The 27,271-nt window shown below is 40.1% G+C and overlaps 2 protein-coding genes across 2 annotated transcripts; one reads left to right on the top strand and one right to left on the bottom strand.

Annotated features, from left to right (window-relative positions):
• The first annotated feature begins 2,302 nt into the window (after positions 1-2,302).
• Positions 2,303-3,724, top strand: LOC115588139 (trace amine-associated receptor 13c-like). The gene is made up of 2 exons (XM_030428525.1): positions 2,303-2,463; positions 2,905-3,724. The coding sequence occupies exons 1-2, from the start codon at positions 2,303-2,305 to the stop codon at positions 3,722-3,724; spliced, it is 981 nt and encodes a 326-aa protein (XP_030284385.1).
• Positions 3,725-11,328: 7,604 nt separating this feature from the next.
• Positions 11,329-12,817, bottom strand: LOC115588655 (trace amine-associated receptor 13c-like). Its single transcript, XM_030429383.1, has 2 exons — positions 12,645-12,817; positions 11,329-12,148 (listed from the first exon to the last, which is right to left on the bottom strand). The coding sequence occupies exons 1-2, from the start codon at positions 12,815-12,817 to the stop codon at positions 11,329-11,331; spliced, it is 993 nt and encodes a 330-aa protein (XP_030285243.1).
• Positions 12,818-27,271: the final 14,454 nt, after the last annotated feature.

The raw sequence follows: 27,271 nt of genomic DNA, 5'->3' as shown, positions 1-27,271 counted from the left end.
TTATGAGGAATTTTGTGGAGATGGGGCATTGTATGTGGAAGTTATAAGGACTTGATGCTTGACAGCAAAGGGAAAAAATGGCGTCCGCCGTCATGCCCACCAGGTATGACACAGCTAAATGATTTCCATAACTTTTGTTCTTCAAGGCATGAAGATGATACTGAGTGAATGTGAAGACTGTGGTGTTTAAGCATGAGGACAAGATAGTTTTCAGAATAGGCTTGAATTTGTCAAAAATGCCGCCACACATCAAAATGGCTGACTTCCTGTTGGACTGAGAGTATGGGTCCAAATGGGTTTTTTGTGCATCTGGTCATGTTGTATGTGTGTACCAAATTTTGTCCGTGTATGTGCAGGTAGGAGGCAGGGCATCACAACACAGATCTTTTCAGGGCGACTCCCCCTGCATGCCTGAGAGATTTGACCGAGATAGGAAATTGTATGAAGAAGTTATGAGGACTTGATGCTTTACGGCGAAGGATTTGAATTGACCACTCCACTGCGGCCAGCAGGTATGACGTAGCATAAAGATTTCCATAACTTTTCATCTTCAGGGTCCGAAGATGATACTGAGTAACTGTGAAGTCACTGGTGTTACATCTGTAGGAGGAGATAATTTAAGTACGAAGATTGGCAATATTTAAAAATGGCGGCCAAAATCAAAATGGCCGACTAAATATTGATGCAGAGATTTATTCGGGGAGACAGCCTCTACATTTATGAGCAGTTTGGTGTGGATAGGAAATTGTATGTTAAAGTTATAAATCCTTGATGCTTGACGGCGAGGGGAAAAAATGGTTTCCACCGTCCCGCCCACTAAAGTATGACACAGCTGAAAGATTTTAATAACTTTTGTTCTTCAAGGCATGAAGATGATAATTGAGTTAATGTGAAGACTGTGGTGTTTAAGCTCTAGGACAAGATAGTTTTCAAAGTAGGCATGAATTGGACAAAAATGCCGCCACACATCAAAATGGCTGACTTCCTGTTGGACTGAGAGTATGGGCCCCCGAGACTTTTTTGTGTGTCTGCTCATGATGAATCTGCGTACCGAATTTCGTTCGTCTACGCGCATGTAGAAGGCAAATAAAAGAACATTAGGGGGCGCTACAGAGCCCGCAGGTTACGACCACGCCTAGTGACAATGCAGGAACGTAATTTTCGCCAGATGTGACGTATATTCCAAATTTGGTGAGTTTTTAGGTATGTTCAGGCATCCAAAACTGCAGTCAAACTTGGAGAAGAAAATTTCTTTCCTTCCAATTACAATTCACAATGTTCACTCATGATGGACTAATATGGACACATGTGCAGACACACATGTAATCTGTATGTACTGTCTAGAGCTTGAATTCAGCTCTGTATGCTACTGCTGTAATATGTTTTGTCAAAGGTCATAACAAAAGAAATTGTTAGGTAAAAAAAAAAAAAAAAAAAAAAAAAAAAAAGAAAAGAAAATGTAAAATGCAAAAGACAAGAAAAGATCAGGATGAAGATTTTATCCTGTGGGTAATGGGGGCGGGACTTGATAAGCTTTGGCTTCTCCCGCTTTTCCCTTTCGGCCATGTGTGTTGTATTATTTGAACAATGATGAAATGTGATGTTTATGAATTGACATGCCCGAAATAAACAACATAAATAAATAAATAAATAAAACAATAGGGACCTCGCAGGTCTACCTGCTCGGGCCCTAACTAAGGTTCTATGAATTGTGGATGACCACCAGTTCATGTTAACTTGGTGTCTTGACGAGAAGATTCTGTAGGAGACGACTGCTGGCTACCAGGTCGCTGTATCAAGTTGCTTGCGTTACCCTGGTCACACGTGGCTTTGTCGGTACTATGTCTTGACCTCCTGCGCATGTCAGCGATATCCAGGTATTACATACCGTCTCTTGCGGTCAGGAATCCATAGAACCTTAGCTACATAATAACTCTTGTTGCGTGCCATTAACTAATATCTAAGGAGCATACTGGTGTTTTTCTATGCTGAATTCTAAACAGCTGATGGCTGTATGTAGGGTCACCTTTAGGAGGAGCAAGAGGCCAGAAAGGCAGTATGTGGTCACCTTGTCTCTTTGTTTGTTTGCTTTTTATATATTGTTTTCTGCTACATTTGACTATGTTCAGAAGTGTTGGGATCTAGAGTATGACATAATTGTCTTTGACCTTCTAAATACATTGAATGTGCATGGGAAGTGACAAATGATAGATATAAATAAGACTTATGACAAAGAGCCCTGATCAGAAAGCTGCCAGAATTGTGCAGCCCCTCTCTCACACTCTTTCTGATAAAGAAGGCCATGGAAGAAGATGAACTCTGCTTTCCCAAACTCAACACCTCCTGCAGGAAGATCAAACGCCCTAACTTGGAGGCAACTCTCATATACAATCTGCTGTCCTGCATCACTCTGCTAACTGTAGTTCTTAACCTGCTGGTTATCATCTCTATCTACCACTTCAGGCAGAGATAAACTTTTCTGAATGGCCTATGAACTGTTTTTTGATTGCAGATTACAGCTAGACAGCACCATGTTAGTTATTACTCTGTTGAATAAAAAGTAGATTTTGCAGTAGTTTTTTCAGCATTTGCCTCTTCTGTTTTATTCTTTTTTAACATTGCTACATGGTGTATGTACCATTTTTACATAAAAAGCTAATTGTAACTATGATGCTGATTTTGAGATGGCTAGGAATAATGTGAAATGATTACAAATGTTTCAAAACACTTCAGGTTGCTCCACAAACCTTTGCCTATCCTGTCCGTATTTGTTATATGTAGATTATTTTACATCTGCAAAACACTTAACAGTTAATACTTCTAGAATCGCAACTTCTAAAGGCACATATTTCTACACCTTCTGCATGTAACAATTTGTTCAGTGTTGATATTTTCCCGTTTCAGGCAGCTCCACACCACCACCAACCTCCTCGTCCTCTCCCTAGCTGTCTCAGACTTCATTGTCGGTTTCCTGCAGATGCCAGTTGAAATCCTGCTCTTCCAAGGCTGTTGGATCCTGGGCGACTTCGTATGTGTTGTGAATTCCTTTTTAGCTTGCCTTATTATAAGCGCTTCAATAGGAAACATGGTGCTCATATCAGTTGACTGCTATGTTGCTATCTGTGAACCCATGTTTTACTCCACCAAAGTTACTCTGAAAAGAGTCCAACTGTGCATTTGTCTGTGTTGGATATTCTCTGCTTTCCACAGTAGTTGGTTTCTGAGGGATTTCTTGAAACAACCAGGCAGATATAGTTCTTGTTACGGAGAGTGTGTAGTTCTAATTAATTATGTTGAAGGAGCTTTTGACTTTGTTGTAACCTTTGTTGGCCCCTTTAGCATCATCATAGTTCTGTATATGAGAGTGTTTATGGTGGCTGTGTCCCAGGCTCGTGCCATGCGCACTCAAAATGCAGTTGTCTTACTCCAGCATTCAAGGACAATAACTGCTAAGAAATCGGAGATGAAAGCAGCCAGGACTCTTGGTATTGTTGTAGTTGTTTTTCTTCTGTGCTCATGTCCGTATTACTTTTTAACTGTTGTAGCTGAGAACACCACATTAGAAGCATCTTCTACAGCTAGTGTTATCTGGCTGCTGTATTTGAACTCCAGTCTAAACCCTGCGATCTATGCCTTTTTCTACCCCTGGTTCAGAAAATCAGTTAAACGCATTGTTACACTTCAGACACTTAAGCCTGGCTCATCTGATGCCAACATAATGTAAAGAAAGATGGATTGACCAAAAACATTCTCTCTGTAAAAGGGAATTTATTTTTCCTTCTGTTGTCAGTTCACTGAATTTATACATTTTTTGTCAGAACATTTTACGATAACATGGAGAAAATGACTATATGTGAACATATTCCATACATTGGTCTAGGTCATTTCATTCTTCATTTTCATTAGACTGCTGTTTGTTCCGTGCTTCACTTATCCCATCAGAGCGCCTGAAACAGGAAATATTGTTGTTGTTTTGAGGAAACCTTGTGAATTCTTTTTCATTGCAACACAAAGACTTGTACCCTACAGGAACGATAACCAGACACTGGCTCTGATTTAGGGGCTGGTTTCAGGGTATAGGAGGGACAGTCACTATATTTCACCACTGGCACCTTTTTTATGTCAAGTGAAACACAGTTATATAGTGTCTTGCTTTTGCTCATTGAGAAACTTGATTTGTTATGTGACATAAAAATAAATATAAATAGTTTTTCTGATTTTTTTATGAATCAAACTGAAAAATATAATAAGGTTTCTAGATTGTCAATAAAATACTGGATCAATACTAGGGGTGGGAATTGATAAGTTTTTATCAATATCGATGCCATTGTCGATTCTGCCTATCAATTCAATTCCTTATCAATTCTCATATCGATTCCTGAGTAGGTCATTGAGCGGCAAAAAGGAGTTCTACACAGTCTTCTGCACCAAAAGCTACCATTTTATTTTTTCCCCAAATTATGTTTGCACAAGACTGTGAACATGAACTCATTCAACTCAAACATACAACAAAAAACTGTGCATGCTGCTTGCAGTTGCAAGGCCACCGTGCGCTAATGCAGGATATTTAATGTCAACGTTGTCAATGGAGGTCCCAGTGGAGCTTGTTTGACCAGCAGCAACGCAGGCGCCCTAACACGATATTACAGCATTATTAATATATTTAATTTATATAGCGCCTTTTAGGGTACCCAGGGACACTTAACAAAGTGAAACAAACAAAACAAACAAATTGAGCGCCTGTCAGTCCGCACGGAGGGAATAGCACCGTTCTTATAAACAGATTTGAGTCTGGAGGTCCCGTCCAACATCGCAGCTGCCGGGGGGGAGCACAGCAGCAGAGGAGAGTGATAAAGGAGCCAGGTGAATAACCCCGAGGTAGTGGTGGAGGGAGGACAAACGGAGCAACGATGGACAGCCTACAGAGTATTGAGTACATCGGTTTGAAAGTTAGCGTTGCTAGGCTAACAGCTGATCGACGAGGCTAACAGCTGATGGCGGGGCTAACAGCTGATCAGGGGAGAAAGGTGAGTCCATGGTGACAATTGTTCAGGTGTGCAGCCTTCAAAGTTAGTAGCACAGTCCCAGAGCTTGTAGGGACAGCTTGGCTTTCCATCTCTCCAAAAAAAAGCAGTTTTGCTACGAATTGAGAAGCGGCGATTTTTTAGTAGCGTCCTCTCGCATCCAGGTTGATTGCACTGATTACACACAGCAGAATAGATCGCTTCTTCTTCTCCATGATGCTGCCTCGCGGTTTAAGGTCTGAGTCGTCAGGGAGTGTGATGCAAATGTACCGCGACGCAAAATTTCCTCGTGCAGGCAGGGAAATGAGTGAAATCGTTAAGAAGAATTGATAACGCCGGAGGCTACAATTCCGATGGAATTGGTCAGTCGGAACCGGTTCTGGGTCGGAACCGGTTCTCGATTCCCACCCCTAATCAATACACAAGTTAGTATGAGTTGCAGTAAGAATACAATTTATATTTCTAATCTTTAATCTTAACAATAAAGAATCATAGTATTAGCTTTCCCTTTACAACTTCATGGTTATCAGTTTAACAAGTTGTAGCATAGTATAACTGTGCATATTTTGGTTCATAAAAAAACTTGGTAACACAATAAGACAGGTTACCCAAATAAGAGGTTAAGTAGTCAGTGAGGAGCAGGTAAGAAATGAATCAGGAATGACTATAGTTAATAAGTCAGTAATGAGTAATTCATCAATAATTGAGTTGAGGAACATTTAGGAGATAATGTCGAAGTAAAGCAGAACATCGTTCTGAGTAATCACTCAATGCAGACTCATTAGTTGCTAATTACTAAATTATTGTTACTGATATGATACGGGTTCAAAGCAGACAACTATTTTAAGGCGTCAACATCACGAATGATAATCAAAAAATTACTTGAAGGTGAATAATAGCGTATATGTGATGTGACTGCAATGATTCAAATACATACTGTTTCTGGTCATGAGAAACTATTCAGTGACTACTGCATTGTATCAATTTATATGAAGGTGCACAAAAAGAACTAACTAATTATTAAGTAATGAGCAACTAATGAGTATTTTGGGTAGCTACTCAATATGATATTTCACTTTCTTGAGGATACAAAAAAGAGAAACTAATGATTCAGTAATTAGGAATTCTTGAGTTGTTAGTTCACGTCACTTAGCAGTTGGTTAGTTGTTAAAGTACAACTTATGAAGAAACTTGTGTTGACACCTCACCACATGGTCCTGACAATGGAGGGCCTGCATTCAAACAAAGGAAGGTGTGCCTTCAGTGGTCGAGTAAGTCACCAGATTCTAAACTCTTTTCTACCACTGGATGACACTGAACCTGAAAGCACTGCACTTCTGGCGCAACAACCATGATATCTGCAGTGTTTAAGTACAGCTGCATGTCCACAACTCATGGCAGACTAGTGATGGGAACAGCAGTTCTTTTTACTGTACTGAATCTCTAGAATCCATTCATTAAAATGATTCGTTCAAAAGATTCGTTCACTGAAATGTTCAGTGCTCTCCAACTCCCTGAACTGATAAACAGCCAAACAATCTGTAATTCAGTTCATGATTCAGCCCTGAGGTTCACGTTCACTTACTGAGGGACGGTGCATTCACTGACTAATAGTACACAATCATTCGCAGGAAACGCAGCGCTGCTTTGAGTGGTATACATGCACTAAAATTATTACACAGTGAACGTGTCCTCTGTGCACAGTAAAATCACTAAACATGATGCTACACGGATGTTAGCAACACAGCGCTAATTTTAGCAGTACGGTTACTGAACGTGTATCAACTCCTCTGCCCTGAGTGAGTGAGTGACACAGCGCTACTTTCAGCACAGTACGTGAACGAGAATCACGCCCTCAGCGACGCGAATCATGAGTGACTGACAGCACGAACGTGATTCACGTCCTCAGCAGGTCGTTCAATGAACGAACTGCTCACTCATGAGTCGTTTCGCTGAGAATCACGGTCGCGAACGTAAGTGACTTTTACTGTGCAGTAAAATCACTTGACATGATGCTACACGGATGTTAGCAACACAGCGCTAATTTTGGCAGTACGGTTACTGAACGTGAATCAACTCCTTTGCCCTGAGTGAGTGAGTGAGTGACACAGCGCCACTTTCAGCAAAGTAGGAATGAGAATCACATCCTCAGCGACAGCTCTCTGTGTGCAGTAGGTTCGCAAATCATGAACAAATCACAACGCAAACGTGAATCACGTCCTCATAGTTCTCTGTGTGAGTGAGTCGCAGCAGTGCCACTCAGTTCATGAAGTGATTCCGTTCAGTTGATTCACTCAAAAGATTAGTTCGTTCCAACGACTCACTGCGACTAACACAACACAATGGCAGACCCACGTAGCACATTGATGGAAGTAATAGCCTTCACCTGTGCAGCAGTTACTAGCCCTTTTCACACTGAGACTCTGCATTATCGCTGCAGTGAAGGGTCGCCATTTCTCTGCATTCGTTTGTTCAAACAGAACCAAGCAGCTCTGGTGTACAGCCGCACCACTGTGTCAGTTCATAGAGCAAGCCTACGCCGCAGATCCAAAAGAGGCATGATGGTACACGTGTTGACATCTGTGTGTTTTTTTTTTTAATGTTTTTTCCCCGCTGTCCACCTGTCAATCCAAACGTGTATTGGCTGACTTTTAGTGTTGCAGAGTAGTATCACTGCTGTGTTAGAGGGCTGCATCACGGAACCTTTGTTAGTAGGAACACTTGTTGTGTCTGATGCACGCTGTTCCACCTACTGGCTAATGTGTGTACTTAGCTGCCAATGTTAGCAAAGAGCACAAACGGTAGCAACAGTCTGCGTGCATTATTGTTATTCAACTACACTATTCAGGGCAGTGTGAATGGGGCTACTGAAAGGGAGCACCCACACATGCGGATTTTACCTTGCCTCGGCTGCAGTCCTTAACCTTGCTGGACGAGTTAAAACTGCTTTGTATTTCAAGAGGAGACACTGTTTAATCCAGCCCCTAAACCCCATAGATGTGAGTAGAATCTCATCCAGAAAGAAGTGGACCGCTGCTGAATCCCACTTTCTTCCTGTGATGAATCTGTATTTCCTTTGCTATGATGCAGAGAACAGTCACTGTCAGCAAGCTACTTGGACACCAAAGCAGAGCAGTACCCGTAGGTGAGTTACGTTGGACAGAAGTTAACAAGAAGCATGGCTAGGAAAGTTGAGCAGGCAAGCAGTAAAGTCACGTTTACGCATGAAGTCGGTTATCAAGTCTCATCAGTATAACAGTAGAAATTTATAGCATGTGTAGCAGTATGAAGTACTGCATGATGGGTTTCAGATGTGTTGCTCTTCCCAGCCAATCGCTGTGGGGGAGCACCTTAAAAAGGGATGCAGAAGGCACCTGGTTGTCCTCTTGCCTGAAGGAGTCTGGGTGACGTCACTTCCTGGCGCCCTTCACTTCCGCTTTCGCTTGGTGGCAGCGGCTCGTTTGGGTGTTGCTGCCTGCTGCACGTTGTTCACTGCTCGCTGTGTGCCGCTCGCTGTCTGCTGCTTGTTGCCATGTAGCTGATGGCTTCGCTCCATGCCATGCCGACCGTGATTGCCTGACCGGGTAGAGAAACCTGTGTAGTGGCATAGCAACCACTAACCTGTCTGCAGGAAATCACTCCTGCTTTGCTCTGCCGTTTTGCCTCATGGCTTCGCTGTTCTGCCTCAGCGCTAACAGCTGCTTTGCCTCGCTGCTTTGCTGCTAACCACTAACAGCTGCGTTGCTTCGCTGCTTCAATGCATGTCTTAGATTCACACTGCTTTGACTCAGACTTTTATTTGCACCCACGTCGCGGTGCTCTAATGCTGCCTGTCTGGGTCCGGGCTGCTCACTACAGCAGGCTAAGGGTTAGCCTTCCAGGTCTTGTTTTAGCGTTGCCGTGGCCGAATTGTTGCTTGGCAATGCCATATTGAATTATGTTCTACTGTGTACTATTCCTCTCAAGGCAGCTCTAAGATCTTCACTACAATACTGACTTTCAATTGTATTCCTATACTTTATTTTGAACTTCCTTATTTGCTCCTTAACTTCTTTAGAGACAGCTTTTTTCGCCAGGAGGTCACCTGAATAGAAAACTTGTTTCTTCTTGTTGATGACACCTTTAAGTTCTTTAGTCACCCAGAGCTTATTATTAGGGTGATCACTTTTTTAGTGGAAATTATCGGGTCCACACAGAATGTTATGTATGATGAGATAGTGTCTTCATTTAAAAATGAGACTTCATTTACATCATCACACACATCATAAAAGCAGTTCCAGACTGTACACTTAAAGCACGCCTGGAGGGAGGAGATGTTGTCCTCTGACTGGACTTTCACTGTTCTCTCCTCTTGCTCCAGACCTCTGAAGGCTGGCTTGTATACAGGCATGAGATACACACTGCTGTGATAAGAAGCACAAAAGGGAGGTAAAGGCTGGGATTTGTAAGCCCCACTAACTGATCCATAGCAAAGACCCAGTATGGTGTCCCTCTGTGTGGTGGGACAAGTAACATACTGATCATATGTCCTCATTTTTTTTTTTTTAAATGACAATGATTAAAATCTCTTAAGACAAACTTTGGTGCGTCGGCGTTTTAGAACTAATCTAATTACCTTATAAGAGAAGACCTCAGGCACTCAAGAGGCTAATGATTTAAAAAGCCTTTATTAGTCTATGGCAAGTCTAATAAAAGCATGCCAATGCGTTTCAGCCTAAACGGCCTTCATCAGGCCATCAACAAAGTGTTTGTCAGTCAGCTCTGCTCATTGTTAAATAGGTGATCAGAGATAGCTGCTCAGTGTGAGTGGGTAGGCGGTCACATGATCAGCATGCCCTGCTAAGGACAGACCTGCTAATCTGTTTCTGGGAGCATGGGAAGAAACATTTGTATAGTCTGAGCTTAATATTTGTTTGGATAAAATAATAAGGTGGGGTAGGTATATTGATGATATTATCCTATTGTGGTCAGGTTAAGAAAAAGAACTCTCACAGTTTCAGTCGTATTTGAATAATACTAATAGAAATTTGAAGCTCAGTCTCGACTTTTCTTCATCTGAAATCAACTTTCTAGATCTAAAAATCTCTGAAGTTGTCGATGGAGATTTACACACCTCTATTTTTAGAAAATCAACTGACCACAATATCATCCTCAGAGCTGACGGTTTCCATCCACCTTGTTTAACAGATAATATTCCTTTTGGTCAGTTTCAGGGACGAAAAACCTGGCTCTCTACCAGAAAAGGTAACCACAAGTGTGGACATTGTCACTGCAGTTATATGATAAATGCCAACTACTTTACTGACATTACATCTGGTCGTAAGTTTGATATAAATAATATAAATTCATTTATCAATTGCAATACCTCATACATTGCTTAAAGACTTGAATGTCAATGTGGTCATTTCTATATTGGGAGAACAAACCGTAAATTGAAGGCAAGATTGGCTGATCATAAGTAAGGGATCTGCCGATATGAAGTAGACTACAGATCAGCTGACGTCGCTTAGCAACCGAAGACGCTGGGGTGAAAAGTGACCGGACTACTTGGGGAGCAAAGATTTGAGAGCGCCGAGTGCTACGAAATACGTGAATCATAGGTAAAAAGGTCACTTCCTTGACAACGGTCAAATATGCTTAGCAGCGGTCAATAATATAAGAATAATTGACCACTGAATGTTGGGAAGCCCCATTCAAGTGAATGGAGCATTAAGAAGAGCCATGTAATAAAGCTGAATAAGTTGTGGGTATTAGTGTGATTCATAATGTTTTTAATGATGTGGACACATTCATATTTTAACAAAGTAAGTATTCTAAATGATATTATAACATAATATATATTATAAAACAATGGCAGGAACTTCAACAACAGGAATACATTAAATGCAAAAAACAAGTTCTGGGTATTTTAGCTTTTTTAATGTTAGTCAGCTGATTAGGAGCTTTACTTCATAATGAGGTATTTTTTGATTTTCATTTCCAACTTGTCAAATTCTGACACTTTCAGGTCAGATCAGTCTCCTTCCCAAAGCATGCAATAAAATATGGACTAATGATGCACACAATTGTTTGGTTATTGTTCTTTTTCTACTTTTTGATTCTTTGTTCCTATAGCACTAAGATAGCTGGTGGTCATTTTATTTTTAATTTAATGTTTATTTAACAGGGACGATACATACAGCATTGCCACAGAAAATGGGAAAATGTGATACACATGAGACCTCTAGCTTCAGCTTATTTGCAGTCTTTGTCCTAGGTCATTTAGAATAGTACAGGTGTATTACAGACATGTTTGGAGATAACGCTACAGTATGTTGGCATTACAGGAGTCAGGCTGCAGTATCTGAAATGAAACAATGAGTTTGATAGATTTTCTAAACCAGGGGTAGAAAAAAGCATAGACCACTGGATTTAGACAGGAGTTACAATAAAGTAGCCAGACCCCATACATTTGAAATGTCACAGCCGGTGACATGTCCTGGCCTGCAATAGACGGATAAAAATATGGACAGAAACATATTATAAACACAACCACGACAACACCAAGATTCCTGGCTGCTTTCATCTCAGACTTCTTAGCAGGTGCACTTACTGAACCCTGCAGTTTAACAACTGCAATATGAGACCGCATGGCTCGAGCCTGAGACACAGCCACCACAAAAACTCTCGTATACAGAACAACGATGACAACAATGGGGCCAACAAATGTCAACATGACATCTACAGCTCCTGTTAAAGAGTCAACAACAACTATGCACTCTCCATAGCAGGAATTATATCTTTCTGGTTGTTTAAGGTAGTCCATCAATATCAGACCGTTATACGACGCTGAACAGGCCCAACACAGACAAACACAGATTCGAACTCTTTTCTGAGTGACTTTGGTAAGGTAACACAAAGGGTCACAAATGGCCACATAACGGTCAACAGATATGAGCACCATGGTTCCTACTGAGGCGGATGTAAGGAGAAAAGAGGCATAGTAAAACAGTCCACATATAAAGCTTCCCCAAAACCAGCAGCCACTTATAAGGAGGATCTGAACTGGCATCAACAGGAGGCCGACAAGGAAGTCTGAGACAGCCAGGGAGAGAAGGAGAAAGTTGGTGGTGGTGTGGAGCTGCCTGGAGAAAAAGAAGGTCAAGTCAGTGAACGTGTATGTAGCAGTTGTAACAGGAAATATTTGGCTATTCACATTGTGAGAGACAGGAATATGTGTATGACTTCGCCAACTAACCATAGAACATTACATATATTTTTTTTAGGGTAAGGGTTAAATAGTGAGTATGTGCTCAACAACATCTCTGACATGAGAATAGATTCAGGACCAGTTTTGCATTCTACTGTATGTGTGTCAATAGTGGAGGAGATGACGGTCAGAGAATATGGAGTCAAATTGGATTCCAACATTAATTTCATCAATGGTTTCAGGGTTGTAATACTATCACAGTATAGTATAGTAGATGCAATACATGTAAACTGTTCAAAACTGTGTGAGTCTTATGTGTCATAAAAAAGCCACAATGTAACGATATCCCTATTGCTCCAGAAACAGCTCCTGTAAAATGTATGTGCTGATACTGAGTACATCTATTTGAGATTATGAGTGTGTCTTCATACCTGAAGTGGGATATAGAGATGATGACCAGCAGGTTTAGAGCTGTAGTGAGTCCAGAGATGCAAGACAGCAGGATGTGTTGGAAAATGGTTCCAGCACGATGCTGTGTTGGCTTCTTGCAGGAGGCGTTAAGTAACTGTGGAAAGCAGAGATCAGGTCGTTCCAGTGTCTCCATTTTAAGAGAGAGAAAATGAGAAGAGAGGCTGATGAGTTCTGGCAGCTTTCAGACCAAAGTTTTCTTCATAATAAATCTGATTTTTCTCACCCCTCCTCCTTTTTTGTGATGCAATAATTATTCTATACAAATAGTTTGTTTGACTCCAACTGCAGATTTAATATATAAATATATATATATATATATATATATATACATATATACATATATATATATATATATATTAGGGCTGGGTATCACCAGATACCTTGCGATACGATACGATCACGATATTTTGCCCACGATAACGATAATATCACGATACAGCGATTCTGCGATAATCGATATATTGCAAGAAATTTCATCCACGATACATCACGATATCTGTGTCACTGAAGAAATTCAGAATTTATTGACTGCACTGAATCCATTTCACAGGAACTACAAAACATTGTCAATCAATTTCACATGAATGACGGCTAAGTAAACAAAGAGCGTATTGCACAGTGTCCCTTCTTAACACACACACTGACTACAACTATCGTTAAATATCTATATGTGTGGGTTTCAGAGCTACTTAAACCATTTTTTAAATTTTATTTGGTTGTATACCTATGTTTGAATAAAGATAAAGCTGTCCTCCGAAGATGGGTGGTGGTGGTGGGCCATTAAAAAAAAAAAAAAAAAAAAAAAAAAAATATATATATATATATATATATATATTTTTTTTTTATTTTTATTTTTTACATTTGTAAATATCGATATTTGGTACTAATGTATCGATAACGTACCTCAAGACAAAATATATCGCGATATATCATAATATCGATATTTTGGCACACCTCAAATTATATATATATATATATATATATATATATATATATATATATATATATATATATATATATATATATATATATATCTCCAAGGGATCTTGGAGTCAGTATTCAGCTGTATGTGTGTAAAAGGTTAGCAGAAGACAAAGGCAACTATAGAGGACTAAAACTGAGTCTGACCCTTATGTCAGATGGAGGTCTAAATGTGTACATCTGCAGAAAAGGATAGAGGGATAGTTTAGGTAATTTTGGAGTACAAGACCTAAGAAGTGCAGAACAAGTTTAGGGAGATGAGCAGGGAGATAGACTCCTTTTCTCATCGATTGGACAGATGGACCCTCAACCCACCACAGTGACCAGTTAGAAGTAGGCAGGTACAGCCCAAGGGACTTAAGAAGGCTTGCACAGGAGAGAAGGTAAGGTGGTAATTGGTAGATGTCCTAAGATCAAAGGCTAGATTGGATTTGTGATAGGGCAGAGGGCAAAGTGTTAGGCATTACATAGATGTGACAGTACCAGATTTTGGCCATATCTGGCTCAGACGCTGGCTTGAGATCTGTTTCAATTGAGATTGCTCTATCATTCCACCCAGCCCTGCCTCCGCAGAATTCTTTTATCATCAAACTACACCTTCGAGAAAAAGAGCCCAGAGACGACAGTTTAATGTTGGGGTTATTGTGATCTCAGGTCAGGTTATCAGTAGTTTCCTTTCTTAGATGGCTAATTCGATGTTAGTCGAAGGCTGCTTCAGACAGACTCAGACTTAGATTCTGCTTGCAACTAGCAATCTCCTCTAACCTGGCATCACGTCACACACACACACACACACAAACACACACACACACACACATTCCTAGAGCCTGGAGCACATCACACCTACACGTGATATCGATGACCACCATTGTTTCTTTGTTCTGCCAGACACACACACACACACACACACACACACACACACACACACACCTGTACAAAGTACATGTTAGTAAGATTGTGTGCTTACATCTTTGTGTTGAATAAAACACTTCTGAACCTTCTTGCTCTCTATTTAGTATTGTACAAGAGTGAATGTTGCCAATTTTTTTTTTTACTTTTTCCTTTATCTGCTGGTTCAACGAGTTGTCAGCTTAAACAACATTGTTAAAGTATGTTCCAAGATTACTGGCATTCAGCAGAGGAATTTGAGCACTATCTGGGAAAAACAAGCAGCTGAGAAAGCAAAAATAATTATCAGCCAGCCAGACCACATTGTGTTGACCAAGATTTTATAGTTGCCCTCTGGTCGACGCTATAATGTGCCCAAGAGCAAACCAAATCGATACGCAAAATCTGTATGTAAAGTGTGGAGCCTCTCATTCCAAGGCACAGAGACAATCAGAACAATATTGATATATGAGTAGTAATCTGCCCAGTAATCCTCAATCTCTGATTTATGTACCAGGCCCATGCTCAAATGGAGTGACAGGAACGCTTTCATTTCAGGGACAGTTACATCATACCATTCATGAAACCGTAAACTTGGCATTAGTTGATGTGAGCCTAAATACTGATGAGCATTTGTCTCTATTGTTATAAGATACCAGAAATCATCAGTCAGAAAGAGGGACAAAAAATCTATAGATCTTGAATCATTGCTTAGCTCTGTCACCACGATATCCAATTTGCTCATCAAAGGGCTTTATCCATTCCTGATATACTTCCTCATCTCTCAAGTAATCCCAGCCACCATTACCATAATCTTCATCATTTCCAGCCCTGTTCTGGCTTCCCCTGTTGCCCCTACAACACCCATTAGCCCTTTTACGAACACTTTGCCCATGTCTCCCCCTGCTATCCCCTCTAGTGTTGTGAGAAGAGTTGGACTCGTGTGTGCTTTGTGCTTCGTGAACACTGCTGCGTAGCATTGCTACAACGCTGCAGCGGATGGAGGCTACGTGACCGTTGCGGTGGAAAGAGTGAACACAATGCTGGTTCCAGCGCTATTCTCACCACCCCCGCTACTTCTACCACATCCATTTGCTCCCCTACTGATACTACGAGTTTGTGTATCATTTCCATTCCCACCTATGTTGGGCAAAGGGTCGTGTGTTTGTGCCTGTGTGTTTTCCGCACTATGCGCGGCACCACCATTGCTATGCAAAGGCGCACCACGACTAGCAAGCTCACAAATCGACCGACCGTCATCTCCCAAAGTTAGATTTTCCCCTTCAGAATCAGAATCAACGAATAGGAGCCCAATCACTTACCTACGTGTCAACTTTTTGCTTGCCATTGTCGTTTATTTCGTCTCAATAACTTCTAAATCCAGCAATACCGCTTCAGCAAAATATCTTCCTGGCACACTGTCTCCGGTCTTTCACCCAAAAGTTTGCATGGGACTTCCTCAAACATTTTGCATTGAAGCATGATGTTTTTATTAGAGTCCTAAAGAGAGAGAGTGGCGACAACGGAAGTTCAAACACTTCCATTGTCAAAAACACTAGGAAAACCACGAGAATAAGTAAATAATGGTCAATAAATGCTTTGCAACATTTATATGCTTGTGTTAACTGATTCGAACTCCGGTATGTTTACTAAACCTGTAAAGCAATAAATTCATAATATTTTCTGTTGTTTTTTTATTTACTTTATGACTTAAGTGAGGCAGACTAACAGTATAACAGACAAGTCTGGACTCCCAGCAGCATTATGATAATAACTGTGTTCTAATCGGAAATCCATGGCAAATGAATTCAATTTTGATTTGAATTCATTGCAAATAAGTGTAATTCTATTACTATTTGTTGACTATTCTTATCAATATATATGCACTTGTGTTAATTGCTTTGAACTCTGTTAACTTTACTAAACCTGTACAGTCGTCGACAGCAATAAAATCGTAATATTTTCTTTCTTTTTTTAAAAAAACTTTCAGACTTGAGTGAGGCAAACTAACAGGTGACTAACAAGGATTTACCAATTGACTGCAGAATAAGTCTGGACTCACAACAGCATCATGATGATGATTATATGATATAAGATGATGATAACTGTGTTATGGAATTCTATCACTATTTGTTAACTATTCTTACTTATCCCAAACTTACTCTACTCATTGATGCATGATAAATCACACAGTCTTGTTTTTCCCAATGCACATGCCACAACTAATTTCTTAAAAACAGTGTCTAAAGAAGTCAAACAGATCAGCACGTCAAGCTGTTTGTGTCCATTCTGGTATGTTGTCCTTGAATACAGTCTTCACCATGGTATACTGTGCAGCATGGGGATGCTCCAATCGCTCGAGGAAACGAATGTAGCATGGGTGGCTAAAGTCAGAGGTAGCAATTTCACGACCTTCAAAGATTTAAACAACACAAAAATATGTAGGCTAATCATATTCAAACAATGCATTTGCACTTCCGCACACTTTCAAATACCACACCACTTGCAGGTTTAAGATTTTTTTTATTAAAAACACAGAACAGGAAAAACAATGCAAAAACCAAGGGAAGGGAAGGACAGAGACAGAGAGAGTAGGTGTGTTGGAGAAGGAAGCTCTGGCACTATCCAGCAGACTTCCATTACGCTGTGGAGTAAAAGAAAAGATCATCGGGAGATTTATTAGGTTGAAGTTGCGGATTGAAGCAAAAAAAAAAAAAAAAAAATGACAGGAAAAAACAACACTTAAAAGATGGCCATCTTGGAAGCAAGAGCTAAACCAAGAAGGTGAAGAAGAACAGTGGCCTAGGTTCAACATCAAGCAACCCCAGAACAGCTGAAAGTTTTTCAGGATAAAGCTAGCATCACTGCACCTCCACCTACCTGTATCCAGCAACATCACTGTTACACCAACTACCAGAACCCAGCTATCAGGTGTCTGCTGTGCTGGGTGCATTATATGCATCAGTGTTCGTGATATTTTGCCCTCTCCATTAAAATACTTGAAGGCAAAATATAAGCAACAATTGTTGAACTAATGCAGTCCAGCCCAGCACCACCACCCACTCTGACCTCAACAAATTAACATAAAGTAGAATGAACACCTTGCTGGTAATGTCAACAAAAACTGAACATAAGCAGAATTTATGGCACAGCTGTTGTAGATCCAGATCTGTCGGATAAGTGGAGCACAGCTTAGCAGCTCTTTCATGCACATCACAATCATTGCAGTCCCTCTCAAATAAAACTCCAAAGAGGTCACGCACGTGTGTAGGCTTCAATGCGCTTGGATAGGCACGAACGAAGTCTGTCAATGATGACATAATATGTTTCAACCTTAAATCTCTGACTACTATCAGTAAAAGCTACTTCACTGTCATCCCCAGACTCGTCTGCAAATTTCTTATTTCTCACACATCGTGTGAGACTGGTAGTTTTGTGTGGCACTAAGAGTGCGGATTCTTATAGCTCTGCAAACTGTTCGCGTAGAGTGCCAACATATGAATGCAGTGAACGCAAAAGGCCAAGAGCAGTAGATGAATCCATATAGCTTTTTTTGGAGTTGGTCACTTGTTTGCAACCAATGCTGCAGCTATGGTTTAGTTTGTGTTTTCTCATCACAGTCTGAAGCTATTTTGGCTAAGGTATCTCTGATCATTATGGCACGTGCAATACTGCACAACATTTGTAAGGAGCGCAATGTCCCACTCCCACACACAAAGTAAATTTAAAGTAAACTATACTATATATGACCGTTAGTTGTACCCACAGAATATAGGTTGAGACCAGATCATCAGTTAGGCACAAATAGTCCACTTTGTAATACCCTGTGAAATACACATCAAAAAATGTCTTCAGTATCACATAGTGCTCATCACTTATTTATCTTGGTTGATTACTCTAACAAGTACAATGTGTTGAAAACTGCTTAAAAGTGACAACTTTGAAATTGGGTGCATGCTTTAAGCATTGTGCTGTACATTGCAAAGTTTAATATAAAACCAGATTATGTTCAGCATTCGTGTAACATTACTCAATTATGAATATTTGCTTAGGATCTACTGCTTGGTAACCTGAGGAGTTCTGTCTTTGCAGGAGTGCAGGAGTTTGTATTGCAAGTATACTTGTGTGATGTCAGAAGGCAAAGTTTAGTTTTGATGTAGAGATTACATGGTTTGGGGTGGAGAGTTTGGTTTTTGCATGGAATTTTTAAATGTTTGAAATGTGTAAGTCATGCATTTATGTTGATAGTTCTAGGAAATGGAAAATCATTTCAAGAAATGTGTGTTAGTAGGGCCTCTAACCTATTACCTAACTTTTGATACAAGGACCGAAAGAAAAGCCATGAGGATCTGTTTGTCACTGAATTATTAAATCAATTGACTGAAGTCTGTGTTTAGGTATTTCAGCTACATATAATTTGATCAAAGTAATATCGGAAAAGGTATTTATTTTGCTTCCATGTACAACAGTTCTGCAAAATTGAAAAATGCCTCTAGAAACTACTTCCTGTGGTTTGCATTTACACACTGCCTGCGTCGTAAACAGAAAAAGAGTGCATTCATCAAAGAAAAAAAACATCAAATTATGCGTCATGATAAGTGTCATAGTATGTTTAGTCTTTGTATGTTTTGGGTGATTAGAACTTTTAAGCCAATATTGCATTATTCGCTGATGTGTTAAGGTTGCATCATAAATGTTTTGTCATGATAGAAATGATCTCAGCTGAAAACAATCTGAGCTTGTTCTCATTAACAGCAACACCTCTGATTGCAGCGATGTCGTCATGTGAGACTAATGAAAGCAGGTGTGAAAACGTTCTTAGCCAGAGAGGTACACATCCAATAGGAAAATAATGAGCTACAAACTGAGAGCTGTTTAGTGTCCAGAGGCAAATGTGGAAGGCCTTAATGAATGTGAGTGTGCGACAGATTGAGCCTCACTGTTTGTGTCTGTGTGTGTTTGCGCATGTGGAGCTGCTAATGGCCACAGAGATTTTGTTTAGTGTACATTTAAGTTCACTACAGTATCCACACTAACACTCTAAACATACCTTGAAAATATAAATGAAACATCATAGCATGGAATTGAGGTGTGCATCTTTCCCTAATAAGAAGATATGATATGCATCTAGATACAGGCGCTCTGATATGATTCGTATATTTGATACATATTTAATATAGGATGATTCAGTGCAATCTGATGAATTGTGATGCAATCTAATACCGCTCTTGACATTTGTTTCATGTATTCATTTATTTTACATTACGAATCAAAATAAGCTCTTGCTATATAGGTGGTAGTACTTTCATGAAGCATATCAGTATATCTGTTATAGTTGATGAAAGACCCGGGAAGTATTCATGTTAGTTATGGCATGGAGAAAAATGGAAGACAAATGTCAGTTTGAAACCACAGGGCAGGAATGAGAATAAAGACTGGCTATACTGTCACATTCCTCAGGATTGTGCTTTTGACTTTTGCGGTACACATAGACAAAAGACTTGCTGCATGAAGAAATATTTTGACATTAACAGTATAATCTGTGTCCTTTTCTTGCTTGCAAGCAGTGCTAGCGTCTACATGCTTACTCCTAGTCACCCTCATACGTTTTATCATAACATCTCTCCAGGTGAGTGAGTCTCCAGTGAACTTCAAATATCACAAACAAGCAGATTTTGTCCAGTTTCCCCAATTAGGGCCCAAGCACTGACCAGCGCAAAGACCTAACTCGGAATATACGTCACATCCGGTGAAAAATTTGATAATGCAACTTAATTGGGTATGTGTGTGGCCAGGGGACTCTAAAGCACTCCCTGCTGTAAATCCCCACATCATACATGCACATACATTTACAAAATTCGGTAAACATATGTATCATGACCAGGCGCACAAAAATGCGCGCTGAACAAAATCCGTCAGACCAACAGGAAGTTCGCCATTTTGATTTTTGACGCCATTGTGATGCATTTCCATAATTTGTGCTTTAACAAATTCCATCTACAGATTTGACACGACAGACTTCACATTCATTTAGTATCATCATTAGACCTTGCAGATGAAAAGTTATCAAGAGCTTTCGCCTACGTCATAGCTGGTGGGCATGGTGGTGCGGCCCCTTTTTCATGATTCGCCATAAAGCAGGAATTCCTCATTACCTCAACATACAATTTACCATCTACACCAAATTGCTGTACTGTGTCATATCCATAGCGTCATCCACTAGACACAGGAAGTCAGACAAACATCATCTGATTTACATGACATTTACTGCTTGTTTTCTACATATTATACACTACAACATGACGTGCAAGTAACAGGTGAGCACCCCCTCCAATGTCACCGCAGCCTGACTCGCATAGAGCAGGGTCCCATTCAAAGCTGCTTGCAGCTTTAATTTCTTTAGAAATCCAAATGTCTTCCAAACCATACCCTTAATAGTTTACTGTGAACCATGTCCGCACTGCTGTACATGGTTTTGTTTATCCCTCCTAAGTATAAATCAAAGCGTAATTTAGATGGTGCTTTTCATAATTTCCCCTTGATTTTCATGCTTCTACTGTGGTTGAGCAGGCTACGTAGTTAAATATTTTCATTTATTTGTTTTAAGTGTGTTTATTCTTAATATGTTTGTATGCGTGTTTTATATAGAAAATGAGCAGATGCACTATGCCTGACTTCTGCAACTGCATCCTCTTCATCTTCACCATCCCCGATTCAAAGATCACCTCCTCATCATCTTGTCATTGACTGTGCTGGTCATGGTGATTTCTGACTTCTTATTGTTAAAATATTTTTAGCTCATTTTTTTCATAATCTTGGCAAAGGAACTCCATAACTCTGTGGTTCAAAGACTCTTTGAACACCTCTACTTCCAAGCCAGCTAGCCTCCAACTTGCATCCCAGCTGGCTAGCAACAGACCTGATTTCCAGCTTTCAGTCCAGACTTACAGCAGCAGCCTTCAATCTTGCCTGCTAGTAACTAGCCTGCTGGCTTTCTGTCAGCACCTTGGCATGTTAACATCCAGCCTGCTAACCTCTAATCAGCTAGACTCTAGTCTGCTAGCTTTTAACAGGATAACTCTTACCCTGCTCTATAGTTGGTTTGACATGGGTTTGTAGGTCTGCTGCCTTCCTGTTCAGAGTCAACAAGACATGAACCCACCAGCCTTCCGCCAGTGTCAGGTCCTGAGTAGTATAGCAACTGGCTTGCTTGCCAGTTCTGTTTCCTAGTTTACTGCCGGATTCCTGCCCAGCTATTCATTCTTACTGCTGCCCTTTCCCCTGGATGAACCACTAACCATCCCTCTGGAGATCTCACTGCCCAGTCCCTTGGTGTCACGATGCTCAGCCCCATGGAGTTTGGTTTTGATGTGTAGATTACATGGTTTGGGGTGGAGTTTGGTTTTTGCATGGACTTTTTAAATGTTTGAAATTTGTAAGTTTTGCATTCATGCTGAGAGTTCTAGGAAATGGAAAATAATTTCAAGAAATGTATGTTATTGGGGCCTTTAACCTATTACCTAGCTTTTGATACAAGGCCCGAAAGAAAAAAAAACGTAAGGATATACAAGTCACTGAACTATTAAATCAATTGACTGAAGTCTGCTTTAAGGCATTTCAGCTACATATAATTTGATCAAAGTAATATTGAAGAGGTATTTATTTAGCTTCCATGTACAGCATTTTGTTTTGGGTGATCAAAACTTTAAAGCAAATATTGCATCATGTGCTGATGTCTTGAGGTTGCATCATAAATGTTTTGTCATGATAGAAATGATCTCAGCTGAAAACAATCTGAGCTGGTTCTCATTTACAGCAACACCTCTGATTGCAACGATGTCGTCATGTGAGACTAATGAAAGCAGGTGTGAATAAATTCTTAGCCAGAGAGGTACACATCCAATAGGAAAATAATGAGCTGCACACTGAGAGCTGTTCAGTGTCCAGAAACAAATGTGGAAGGCCTTAATGAATGTGAGTGTGCATCAGATTGTGCCTCACTGTGTGTGTCTGTGTGTGTTTGCGCATGTGGAGCTGCTAATGGCCACAGAGGTTTAGTTTAGTGAATCTGTATTTTCCAACCTGAAACAAACACTTTTGCAATTCAGCTGGTAAACTTTACTGTACATTTAAGTTCACTACAGTATCCACACTAACAATATAAACATACCTAAAAAATCTAAATTAAACATCATGGCATGGAATTGGGGTGTGCATCTTTCCCTAATAAGAAGATATGATACGCATCTAGATACAGGCGCTCTGATATGATTCGTACATTAAACACGTATTTAATATAGGATGATTCAGTGCAATCTGATGCACTGTGATGCAATCTAATACTACTCTTAACATTTGTTTCATGCAGTCATCTATTTTACATCATGAATCAAAATAAGCTATTTCTATATAAGTGGTAGTACTTTTATGAACCATATCAGTATATATGTTATACCTGATGAAAGACCAGGGAAGTATTAATGTTAATTATGGCATGGAGAAAAATGGAAGACAGATGTCAGTTTGAAACCACAGGGCAGGAATGAGAATAAAGACTGGCTATACTGTCACATTCCTCAGGATTGTGTTTATGACTTTTGCAGTAGACACAGACAAAAGACTTAGCAGTAAAAAGTGTCTCAGAGTCAGGTCCAGGAGCGTTATCGGCAGTTAGGGTGTATCGGACCTGGTTCTAGGCATGGGCACGGGAGGGCAATGTCCCCCCCCCCAAAATGCTTCGACTGCCCCACCAAACCGAATCCGCTTCATTCTGAAAATGAAAAAAAAAAAGAAAAAAGAAAAAGTATGTTCAAATATATTATGTTGTAATTTATTCCCACAAATGCTGCTCAGAGTTATCACAGTCCACGGCTCTTCTGCCAACAGAGCCCGACCTCTTTCTCCCTTGCGCCGTGCACAGTCAGTAGCAGCTTTTCTGGATTACCATCACAATAGATACCACGGGCACTCCAGATAGTTTTAGCCACAGACTTGTTAGTTGTTAGCATGCCTGCTAGCAACTGCTAGTAGTAGTATAGTTCCATCGGCAGCTGCTGCAGAGTTTGTCTCTGTCCCGCTCCGCGGCATGGGAAGTCTCACAAGGGCAGCCTACGTACCGGTTGTGAAGCAAGTTTCAACTTTCAACCCTTGCTAGCCCTGCTGTGATAGGGCATTCCATTACCCGTAAATTCAGGTTAGCGCCACCGGCCACTATTTACTTCCTGGGGCCAGAGCCTCCAACAGTGGCTCTCCTTTCCTTTCACATATACCACCAACCCACACACTGGTAGGATATCTGAAATGAGAGCGCTGCATGACCATGAGCTGCACTCCAGGTGAACACAAAACACAATAAAATTGTAACTGTAACAAAATCTGTTGTAAAATAGTTATTATTTATACTCCAAACTTAAACACTTTTATAATTAGCAAATGCTGGAAGATAATAATACAAATAATAATATTTAGGGTTAGATTCCATTCAGTATTATATAACTTATTATAATTGAGCATTGATAAAGTTGTCCTCCTATAACGGGGGGATGAAGTGGGTTTAACATTTAAAATGCCAATTACATTGTAGTTTCACATTTAAAAAGAACATATGTTAGTTGACTGAAATAAAACATTTGTTGGCCACAGAATTTGTTCCCTTCGTCAATCCAGAAAAAGAATTCCCATTAGAGCTTTGCAGATTGAACCACAGCGAATCGGCAATGCTTACGTCCGGGTTGGCATCATAGACTGGTAGGCATACAAAAAAAAAACCTGTCATCCCTATGACACTCAACACGGTAGCAGTTGATGACCAAACAACATTTCTTACTGCCCCCCCAATCAAGACAGTCTAGAACCAGACCTGGGGATCAGAAACATATTAAATGATTACCTTATGATTACTTTGGACCTCAAAGAGCTGAAGCAGGGCAAACTGTCTGATATCTGTGTCTTTGTCTTTCATTTTCTTTCTTGCAAGCAGTGCTAGCATCTACATGCTTACTCCTAGTCACCCTCATAGGTTTTATCATAACTTTCCAGGTGATCGAGTCTCCAGTGAACTTCAAATATCACAAACAACCAGATTTTGTCCAGTTTTCCTTATTAGGGCCCAAGCACTGACCAGTGCAAAGACCCAAATTGGAATATACATCACATCTGGCGAACAATTTGATAATGCAACTTAATTGGGTATGTGTGTGGCCAGGGGAATCTAAAGCGCTCCCTGCTGTAAATCCCCGCATCATACATGCACATACATTTACAAAATTAGGTATGCATTAGGGGTGGTCAGATTGATCCATATATCAATAGTATTGATACCAAGGTGGGCATTTGTGAAATGATCAGGGCGAAACAAATGTCCGCCACCGTGAGTGACAGCAGAGATGAGGAGTTTGCAGTGCTGGTTGGCTGTATCATTTCCTCCACCGCAACAACTTCACTTGCAGAAGGATGCCAGAGAATTCACCGATAAACTGGCAAACTTTGTGACATTTTCATCCCAGATTTTTGAGAGGAAGGAATTAAACGCCTGTCCCAAACTGCCACCTGGTCCCAAAAAAAACGTCCCAGCTATTATTTGGTATTTTACAGTATGATAACTCTCCCGGCCGGGGAGAGAGACATGCATAGTGCTCAGCTGCAGACACAGCGGAGAGGTGACGAGACGTGACTCATCATGACTGACAGGCATCAAGGCCACTCAGCGTTACCTTACCGACCCGCCCCCAGATATTTCATTCACAAAAACAGGGCCTGTGGCAGTTCTGGACAGCTGTTTTTTTTTTTTTTTTTTCTTCCTTCATGGGCCCCTGACGGCGTCTGGGTCCCGGTGCAGCTGCACCGCTTGCACCGCCGATAGTTACGCCACTGATTCAGCGTCATTCTATACCACTATGGTACAATGTTGCCTACAGGCAACGAACCCCAAAAACGTCCAAAAAAATAATAGAACTAAAAAAATTCTTTAGATTATGTTTATTTAGTCTATTTTAAGACATAAAAACACTCCAAAAAATGTTTTCCTAACTCGCATCATAATGCGTACCATAGAGGGTTACATTTCACATTAACAATGGATAATCGGTGATAGAAACATACATTTTGGTACAGTTATAGCCAAAGACATGGGGAACATGTAGAGAGATCAAGACTTTTCCATATGGTGGCCATTTTTATGGTCACCATATGGAACAACAAATTTTCAATATGGCGGCCATTTTTCAAGATGGTCGCCAGTGACAACTGTTTTTAGATGAAATTGCACAATAACAATAGATAATATGTAATAGGAGCATCAAATTTGGTACAGTTATAGCCAAAGACATGGGGAACATGTGGAGAGATCAAGACATTTCAATATGACAAAAATTAGATGTGGAGGCAAATTTTTCAATATGGCAGCCATTTTTCAATAAGTGACAACTGTTTATAGATAGCCAATATATAATATATTTCACATTAACAATGGATAATATGTAATATAAGCATCAAATTTTGTACCGTTATGGCCAAATACACAAAAAAAATACAGATATGGACCCTCATAAATGATCAATATGGCGGTCATTTTCCAAATTGGCTGCCAGTGACAACTGCTTTTAGTTCAATTTTCATATTAATGATGGATATAATGTGATGTTGATTATATATCAAGGATATATGTTGGATTTATCTGCATTACACTTGGGAGCTATCATTTAGATTATACTTTTTTCCAAGATGGTGACTAAGATGGCAGATTTAGCTTTATTTGCAACCATGGCTGCTTCAATACCTTGATTCTCATCTAACCGTCCAAGTGCGAACATTGAAGTTCATTGAACTTCTTCAAATGCTCTGCAAGTGAACTGTACCCACTCCCCTTGTATACTCGCATATTTTGCAATGGGCATGTCAATGCTTCTTCTGCTTTGACTTCCTGACATATTGCACAGAGATTCCAGTCTGTCTTAGATATAGACCTTTGATCAACAAGATTCACAACTTTAAAGTTCTTTGCCATTTTCTTAAATCCAACATATATCCTCATATCATTTATGCCATCATTATTATGAAAATTGATCTAAAAAGAGGTGTCACTGGCAGCCATTTTGCAAAATGGTCACCATATTAAAAATGTACGATGGGTCCATATCTGTATTGTTTTCCTTTGTGTCTTTGAGCATAACTACCAAATGCGATGCTTCTATCTCTTATTAACCACTGTCAATATGGAATTTTATCTAAAAACAGTTGTCACTGGCGGCCATCTGATATTGAAAAGTTTTGATCCCTCTACATGTTCCCCATTTCTCTGGCTATAATTGTACCAAATTTCATGTTTCTATCACCTATTATCCATTGTTAATGTGAAATTTAATCTCAAAACAGTCGTCACTGGCAGCCATCTTGAAAATGGCCGCCATATTGAAAATTTAATCTAATTTTGTTCTATCTTTGTTCTATCTTTGGCTACAAGTAAACCAAATTTGACGCTTTTATTATAAAATGTACAATCCTTATATCATTTCTAGCTAAGCTGCCCCACTAATAAGGAGGTAGAATTATGTGTTGAGCAAATGTACTGATTTGCTTTCCACAATGATTATTTAATGATAAACTGTAAGTTTCTAATAAGCCTAAAGGCAAAAAATTATGGGTTTTTTTTTCGGATGTGCTCCGCTAATTATGAGGGGCCGTCCAAGCCAAAAATGCCAGGGCCGATTTTTTGTCCCAG

The sequence above is a fragment of the Sparus aurata genome, chromosome 9 (assembly GCF_900880675.1).
Source record: "Sparus aurata chromosome 9, fSpaAur1.1, whole genome shotgun sequence".
NCBI classification, from domain to species: domain Eukaryota; kingdom Metazoa; phylum Chordata; class Actinopteri; order Spariformes; family Sparidae; genus Sparus; species Sparus aurata.
Note: the sequence above shows the minus strand (reverse complement) of the source record. Positions and strands in the feature narration are given on the sequence as shown.